At 42.3% G+C, this 9287-nt stretch overlaps 1 protein-coding gene across 1 annotated transcript; it reads left to right on the top strand.

Moving 5' to 3' along the window:
* Window positions 1–1749: 1749 nt before the first annotated feature.
* Window positions 1750–2543, top strand: LOC115093273 (claudin-9-like). Its single transcript, XM_029604933.1, has one exon. It carries the CDS (start codon window positions 1859–1861, stop codon window positions 2519–2521), a length of 663 nt encoding a protein of 220 aa, XP_029460793.1. The 5' UTR covers window positions 1750–1858; the 3' UTR covers window positions 2522–2543.
* The last annotated feature ends 6744 nt before the right edge of the window (window positions 2544–9287 follow it).

Raw genomic sequence — 9287 nt, forward strand, 5'->3', positions numbered from 1 at the left:
GGTTCAAAAATATGACAGCGGTCCATTTTCAGAAGCCATTTAGACAGATAACTCAAAAGTTATCTGTGTAAATGGAAAATGTGGCATATTGAGTCACATAGCCGGCTAAACTATAGCCGGATAAGTAGTTATCCGGCTATAATTTAGCTGGATGAAAAAAAGGGGCATTCCGTGGCCGTAACGGGGATTAACTCAACGTTAATCAGCTAACTCAGCCAGATGATGAGCTAGTAAACTGGATATATTTAAAAGATATCCGGCGAAGCAGCGCTGTCACAACAACAAGAATATAAAAAAGAAATAAAAGGGCCAGCGGCCCAAATCCCCCCCCCCCCCCCCCAGCAAAAAAAAAAAAATACAATGTAGTGCCGTGCTTTCTACACCTCCAAAACCTCTCTGGAAATACTGGGAGTGGGGGAAGTGAGCCCCTCACTTCCGGCAGCAAAATGTAAGGTATTGGGGGAAGATGGGGGGGGGGGGGATGGCCTCGCGTATCAGCACTGCAGTTGGCGGGGGAGGGAAGGGGGTCAGTCCGATGATCTTCCTTGGTTGTGAAAACCAGGGTGGAGGTGGTGGGGGCCTGCAAACCCGGAGACTATTTAAAGGGGGAGGGGATGAGGCCACTGCCCCTTTCATTCCCCTTTTTTTTTTGGATGGTTTTGACAGTGCTACTTAAGCCAGATATCTGTTAAAGATATCAGGCCACACAAAGATGGAGAATTTAAAAACGTAACCGGCTATATTGAAACATGTAGCCGGATAACGTTAGGTTAGCACTGGACATTTATCCCACCGAAAATCCCAGACAAGTTATCCGGCCAAATTTAGCCGGTCAACTTGTCTGCTACCTGCCTTACTGAATATGACCCCCAATAAATTATATTAGAACAAATAAAAGGAAAAGAAAATCCACTTGCGATATAACAAAGCTAAGGATCAGGTCAGTTAGTATTTTGCCATCCTTCTAATCTATCTCACTAGTTTTATGCCTTTCTATAAACTGTATTCAAAGCATGTTACAGCACATTCAAACAATAAACATCATTATACAAAATACATCACTCTTCTCCTCTCATTCTTTCATATTCCCTTATCCTTACCTCTGCTTTTTCTCATCAGCCTCTTTTCTCTTTCTCTCCCTTTGTTCCTGTCCGTCTGTTTTTCTCTATTGCCCTTTCTTCCTCCATCTGTATCTCTTTCCCTCTATTTCTCTGTCCCCTTCTCTCACACATACAGTCTCTTCGCTTTCTGTCTCCATTAATGCTTCCCCTTCCTCTTTCTGTCAGATTCAGATTCAAGGAACTTTCTGGGCATGATAATTTTTGTGTGGCCAAAGTTAGTGTCAAAAGAAAAGAATTGCAGAGTACAAAAGACTTTGAGAGTGTCTCTCACGCTCTTTCTTTTCCTTCCACATTCTTTCTCCCTCTCTCCCTGTATCTCTCTCTCTCTCTTTCTCTGTCTGGCATTACTGCAATGGGCCATCAGCCAACCCAGTTATAAAAAAAAACACAAAGGGGAATTATTATACCGGTTGCTGTTGGAAACTCGTCCATTCAGCTCCTCCCTTCCATCCTCCTACAGTATAAAACTTGATCCCCAGAGCACAACCCTTCCGGAGAGAGCACCTGTCTGAAGGAAGAACAAAACGAGAGAGAGAGAGAGAGAAACGCTATACACTAAAGTACTTCACTGGATTTGTCTTGGTTAAGGAACTTTTGCAGAAGACACTGAAACATTCCTCTCGTCAGGTGGCTAATCCGGATTCAGCTTTTCAGGCTACAAGACCACCAGAGCAGCTGTTGCGGGTTCTTCCCTTTGGCTACAGCATCTTCACCACAAGCCCCTCTTGGAACCTGAAATGTCTTCTGCCGGGCTGGAGATAATGGGCATGGCCCTTTTTGTGCTGGGCTGGGTTTGCTCCATTGTCTCCTGTGCCTTGCCTATGTGGAAGGTGACGGCCTTTATTGGCAACAACATTGTTGTGGCCCAGATCATCTGGGAGGGGCTGTGGATGAACTGCATCGTCCAGAGCACGGGGCAGATGCAGTGCAAAGTCTATGACTCCATGCTGGCCCTACCACAGGACCTCCAGGCTGCCCGGGCCCTCACCATCATTTCTATCCTGATTGCTGTCCCGGGACTCTTTATAAGCATCATTGGAGCCAAGTGCACCAACTGCATGGATGACGAAGGAGCGAAAGCCCGCGTAATGATTACCTCTGGGATCATCTTCCTCCTCTCAGGGCTTTTCTACCTTATCCCCATCTGCTGGTCTGCTAACTCCATTATCCAGGATTTCTACAACCCCATGGTGGTGGAGGCCCTGAAAAGGGAGCTAGGAGCCTCGCTGTACATTGGGTGGGCAGCTTCCGCGCTGCTGCTCCTGGGAGGCGCCCTCCTCTGCTGCTCCTGCCCGCCCAAGAACGGACAACGGTACCAGCCACGTTCAGGTTACACTGCTGCAGCTGGCACCGTACGGTCTGCAGCTCCCAGTGCCTTTGAAAAAAGGGATTACGTGTGAAAAAAATACCCCCCCCCCCCCCCCAAAAAAAAAAACAAACCGCTGAGAAAGAAGAAACAATGGATCACACAGATGCAAAGCATTTTCTTACAGCTTTTACCCCCACCAACAATATCGCGGCACTGACTGGTATTTTTATAGACTGAAAAACTAAATTCCAACATACAGAACATATAAGCACAAGAAAAGGGAAAAGAGGTTTTAAAGCTTGGCTGGAATGAAGTTTTGTTTTCAATGTGTGTATCTTGTGTTTATGTCTCAGGACCATTGAAACATGGCACCTGGTTCACCTGTGCTTTTGCCCTGCATTTTAGTGTGTGTGTCAGTTTTTATCTGTGCTTGTGCAGCATGTGGATGTGTCTGTATGTCTGTGCGTATGTATCTGTCTATGCGTATTTTGTTGCTGATAATTCTTATAGCTTTAAGTCACTGTGCATAGCTGAAAAAGAGTATTTTATGAAAAAAGAAGGGATTTTGCTCTGCACTCCATTTCTGGTTTCACTAAGGATTGTAAGCAACTTAAACTGCCCTTCTCTGATGACAAACGTGCACTTGTAAAATGATCCCTTCAAGCGATACCTGACTATTCTGTGACTCCAAGTTCACATGTATATTCAGTTCACCGGCTAAAACTCCCATCTTTAAACTCTTGGCAACTGCAGAGCAAAGTATAATACTAAAATATACACATGTTTTTTTTTCTGTAAAATTGAAGTTATTACAATAAATAACAGAGGCTTTATTTCATTTATCTGTCTTTTACAGATTAATTTATCTTCTACTAAATAAGTATCTACTTAGGCCTGGATTTATCAAAATGCACTAAATATTGCATGCGATAGGAAAAGGGGTGTGTTTTATGGTAATAGACAGTTTATGCAAATACATATGTGAAGTGCTATCTTAGTTTGCACTTTGCGATAAGTGCCAGAATTGTTGTATTTCCTACATACAACTACTGGGGGGGACCATGTTTAGTAGTTTAAAGCTGAGTGAGAGTGAGTGAGAGAGAGAACGCACCCAAAGATGAGATTTGTGCAATGTTCTCTCAACCTAGCTTGATGATGCTCTACCTGGGTAACATCAAGCTAGATTGAAAGAACACTGCACAAATCTCATCTTTGGGTGAGTTTCCTCATTCCGAAGGTCAACAAATCTTCACAAGAGAGCACCGTTCTGTTTGTACGTCTCACTTTGAATGTCAAAGTGGCCCCTAACCCCTACACTAATACCTAAACCTCACCTCGAGTTACTAGGTGGGCCTCCCATACAAATATAAATACATATCTAGGCTCAGGGCCTTATGGCTAGGCACCCCCCCCCCCCCCCCCCCAAAAAAAAAAAAAACCACAACAAAAACCACCCCCATCAAGCCCTATCATGTGGCTTTGTGCAATAAAGCTTTGCAAAACTGTGACCCCAGCCCACTTGGCCAAAATATCCTCCCCTTTTTCTCATTTGTATTACACCATGCATTATGGTGCTTTTGCACACGTTAATGGTGTTTTTGCATAAATTAAAGGTGTTTTTTGCATGTGAAAACACCATATAGCACTTTGATAAATGACCCCTTAATGAGATATCAATGTATATATGTAACTCTCTGGGTGATGCTACTATGTCACTTCTAATTCATATCTACTTCAGTTTATCAGTTATACAATCCTTTTTTCATAACTCTGATACTACAGAATGAAAATGGTATACCTGTCTCAGAATGCAGTAGGATCATCATTGCCTATCAATGTCACAGATTATTGTATGATGACATGAGCTTCAGAATAAACACCTACTAGGCTATGCAATCCACTGTCACTCTGCAGTATGAATATATAAAACGTATTTTCTCCAACCTACAAAATTAGAAAATATGAGTGGAGCTTACTTTTTTACCTAAATTCCCTCCCACTATATAACTAAATCAAACCCTTCTTCCAATATGAGGGAGAACAGTTAGGGAAACCAGGACTGGATCCTTAATTTCTAGATGAAATGGAATGGGATTTTCTAGCTGGCAACAGCTGAAACAGCTTACACACAAATCTTTCTATATCTGACCAGCCTAATGCTCTAAAAGGGTTTGATTTCTCAGACAGAAAGGTGACATTTCACAGTCACAAATGTCATCATGCACTGGTAAGCAATCAATCTGTATCTGCTACGATGTCACAAATCAGATACCAGTGCATGATATCAGAGGGACATTTATGAACATGGTGGCTCCTGGGGTCTCAGATGGGAACTGACTCAGTAGTGACATGGGGGAACCTGGGCCAGCGTTAGGTGGGTGCAATCATGGCAGCTTCCCAGGACTCCCATTCCACAAGAGGCCCCACAGGCCTGTCCGGGAGAGAAAGAACAAGCTTTGCCTCTCTTTGCCTCCTCAGTGTGCTCAGAAGTGCTTCTTCACACTTTTTCAACCACTGTATCACCGTGTAGCCCTGACACTGAGTTCAGACATTTGGCACATCTGAAAGGAAGTGTTTAAGGTCACTGATCTCCCTGTCAAACTGATGGTAAATATCCCAAATCAAATTATATTTAAAGGTCTGACCTTTCAGCACATAACAGAGTTTTTCCAAATCAGCCACTACTTTCACCTGGAATCTCCAATGGTTTATATTGGGGCAAAAAAAAGTGGCAACCGTATATCTAGCAGCCAGCAATAACTGAGCAACTAATTTGCAACATTTCAAAGGTATAGACAAACCCGTCCATCTCCCCAATAGAACCAATGAGGGTGTAAGACGTACTGGGAGCCCCAGTATATCTGCAATTTCCTGAGTAATTTGTGACCAGACAGTCGTAATTGTGGGCAGGACCACCACAAAGGTTTATAAGAGTCTCTGTCTCTACATCCTGCCAGCATAGAGGATTTTCCTCAGGTATAAACTTAGAGTAGTATGTTGGCATGCGGTACGTCCTATGAAGCAGTTTAATCATCAAGTGGGTACATCTCACACAAATAGAAATACGGTGTGCTGCTTTCCAGGCTTTTGCGTCTAAGTTTACCCCCAAATCTACATTCCAGGCCTCTATCAAGGCAGGAGAAGTAGTAAGACCATATTTACCCACCAAAATACCCTTATATAGTAGAACAATGCCCCTTTTCTTAGCACCAGAGTCACTCAGATACTGCTCCACACTATTCTGGTTCAGCCAGATTGAAATGGCACTCCTTAACTGAAAAAAGCTCAAATTCACTTTCAAGCTCAGAGAAGTCCATAAAGATATCATCATCCCATAAATTGGAGAGAAGGATCAACCCGTTTTGAAGAAAAAGTACAGGGATCTAAAACCGGGTTCTCAAATAGGGGATAACCTCTCACTGTCCATACCCAAACCTTTCTGGATCTGGCCCCAAACCTTGAGAGTATGAGCAATAATAGGACTGGGCCTGCTGATTCCGCGATGTAACGGGGAAGCAGAAGCCAAGAACAGAAGAGTAGCTGGATTGACTAATTCAGCTTGCTCTTTTTTCAAACCCAACCATGCCACATCCCCACCGTGCAACCATTCATGCATTCCCGCCAGCCGAGCCACCCAGTAATAAAAATGAATATTGGGCAGAGCCATACTACCTTGAGATTTGGCAAGCCATAAAGCGTTCAGCCTCAGTCGGGCCTTACGTTGTTTCCAGACAAATTTATCCATGGCCTTATGCAGATCAACAAAGACTTGAGCAGGCACATAGCAGGGAAGATGTTGAAAGAGAGCGTGCAATTTTGGTAGCATAGACATCTGTAACAAATTAATCTGAGCCACCCAGGAGACTGATAGATGTTCCTAATCCATCACATCCTGCTTGATGCTATTAAGCATGGGACTATAATTTTTATGATAAAGATCTTGATGGTTTTTAGTAACCTGAATACCAAGGTAGGTAAAGCCGTTTTCAACTTTACAGACAGGCTGGCAGAGGAAATTTATTATCCAATGTTAAAACAACTTGTCATAGTTAACCTTATACTCTGAGAGCTGATCAAATTCTTGAAGAATAGCCAGTAGCACTGGGCCGGATATTCTCAGCTTCATTAAATAAAGCAACACATCGTTAGCGTATAAGGAGATTTTATGCATTCGTCCTCCTAATCGCATACCCCAAATCAGTGGATTTTGCCTGACCACCCTGGCAAGGGGTTTAATAGCTAAATTAAAAAGAAGTGGTGATAGGGGGAAGCCTTGTCTACTGCCTCTACCTATCGAAAAAAGGGGAGAGAGGTGACCATTAACCAACAACCGAGCCCTAGGCATTTTATACCTAGGTTCATTGCCTGGATTCTCGCTATTAGGTATGCCTACTTGAGTCAAAACTTCAAAAAGTTTGCCAATTAATGCAAGGATCCATTACAAATGCTTAATGCTAACGCATAAAACGGTATATGGCAGTAATAATGAATGGTTAAATGCTTCTCTGCGTATTCATACCCCAGCACGTAATTTGAGATCATCTGGGAAATCCCTGCTTACAATCCCTTCCCCGCGAGTTGCTCATTTGAGTTCAGTCAGGGAGAGGACTCTCTCTCTGGCAGGACCTAAAATCTGGAATGCATTACCATTTGAGATTAGATCAGAATCATGCATTCAGAAGTTTAAAAAACTCCTAAAGACCTGGTTATTTGAACAGGCTTTTAATGACTCAAATGAGGCTAGCCGTTAATCACTATACAGTCCTGCATTTATTGTTACTACTTTAGGTTACTGAGTAAAGTGTAGTTAGAAGATTTCATAAAGGGGGGAGTTAGAAAAGATAGGTTAGTATCTTTTAGCTGGTGAAAAGGGTCAAATCAGAGACTAGTAAAAATTGTTTTAGCTAGCTAATTGAAAAGGAAAGGCATGCGTAGTATTAGTTTAGTACTGTTTTATTGTTAAAGTATGTTTTAATTTGATTTGGTTTTATATTGTAATTATGATTTTATATTATTAGATTATGTTTATTGTATTTTAATTAGAGTTATTTGTTTAATGTATACGAGGTACTGATATTTATTTCTGTACTGTAAACCGACTTGATGTCTCGTGAGGAAGGTCGGTATACAAAAATGTCTAAATAAATAAATAAATAAAATAAAAAGGAAGGGCCACGGCAGTCTATAAAAGGCCTTTTCTGTGTCTAAGGATAGTACAATGCCAGAAATACCTTTTTGCTTTGCCAAGTGGAGAATATTGAATAAACACCTCGTGTTAGAAGTGAATACCCTCCCTTAAATAAAACCAGTTTGATCAGTGCGAATTAAACCAGGTAATATTTTCTCCAAACGTAGTTGCAATACTTTTGCCAATATTTTTATGTCTGAATTTAAGAGGGAGATGGGACGATAAGAGCCATATAATGCTGCATTTTTCCAGGGCTTAGGTATTAAGATAATAGTGGCATCAGCCATTTCACGCAACAAACCTATATTATTATAGATTGGATGTAAAAATTGCACATCAGGCAAAACATTTTTTAAAAATTTAATAGGGTACCCTTGGGTAATTCAGAGATGGCCAGGTGGATTTCTTGCACCATGATAGGCACCATCAACCCCTTGGCTTGGTCTTCAGAGAGAACAGGCATGACTAAACCTTCAAGAAAACAGCAGATATCCGTTTTAGAAGCTGAGGTCGGGTCCATGTATATTTCAGTGAAAAATTGAACAAAAGCCTGTTCTATTTCTTGAGTTACGGCTGTGGTTGAATCATCAGGTTTTGTAATCTTAGGGATAAAAAATTTACCCACCTTCCTCTTTACAGCTTTGGCCAGAAGGGCGCCCTCCCTATCTCCATGTTCATAGAACTTTACCCTAGTATATTTCTTAGCTTTTTCTATTTTCCCTACTTCTAGTGATTGTAGAGTCTGCCGAGCTTTCTCAAGCTCTTGCAAAGTGCGAGGAGAGCAATTCTTTTTATGTAGGGCTTCCACGCTTTTTCTTCCTTTGAAGCCCATTTCATCCACCTATTCATTCCACTACCTCTCCAGGTAGCTATCATCTATCGACCCCCTGATAAATCTCCCTCCCCCTTTCTCACTGACTTTAATTCCTGACTTTCCTTCTTCATTGACCCATCTTTCCCTTCGCTTATCCTTGGTGACTTTAACCTCTGTGCTGATGACCCCTCTAACTCTTATGCTTCAAAACTCCTCTCTTTAAATTCTTCATCTGTTCTCCATCTCTGCCACCTCTACTCACCAGCATGGCCTCTGCCTTGACCTAGTTTTTGCTTCCAATTGCTGTCTCTGAGACTTTACCACCTCAGTTCTTCTGATCTCAGACCATCACCTGCTAACTTTCACATTAAACCACCCTCCCTCACAAACTCGTCCAGTCAGCACTTACACCTTTAGGAATCTCCAAGCTGTTAACCCTTGCATCTTTTCCAAGGCTGTTTCATCTGTCCTTTCCTCTACAACTTTGTCTGAATCTATTGATGAAGCAGTTTCTTTTTACAATGCTATACTCTCTTCAGCCTTAGACACTTTTGCCCCTCCTCTTGCCCGTCCTGTAAGGCGCACTAAACCCCAGCCTCGGTTCACTCCTACAATTTGCTACCTACATTCCTGCACCCACTCTTCAGAATGTCTCTGGCTAAAATCTCGTGCCCAAGCAGACTTCATACACTTCAAATTCATGCTGACCACTTTCCAGTATGCTATTGCACTTGCCAAACAAGACTACTATGTCCACCTGACAAACTCTCTTAGATCCAACCCTCATTATCTCTTTGCCACTCTCAATTCCCTCTTCAAACTTCCTTTGCCTCCTTCCTCCCCTTCTCTCTCTGC

Source organism: Rhinatrema bivittatum, chromosome 6, assembly GCF_901001135.1.
Source record: "Rhinatrema bivittatum chromosome 6, aRhiBiv1.1, whole genome shotgun sequence".
Taxonomy (NCBI): Eukaryota; Metazoa; Chordata; class Amphibia; order Gymnophiona; family Rhinatrematidae; genus Rhinatrema; species Rhinatrema bivittatum.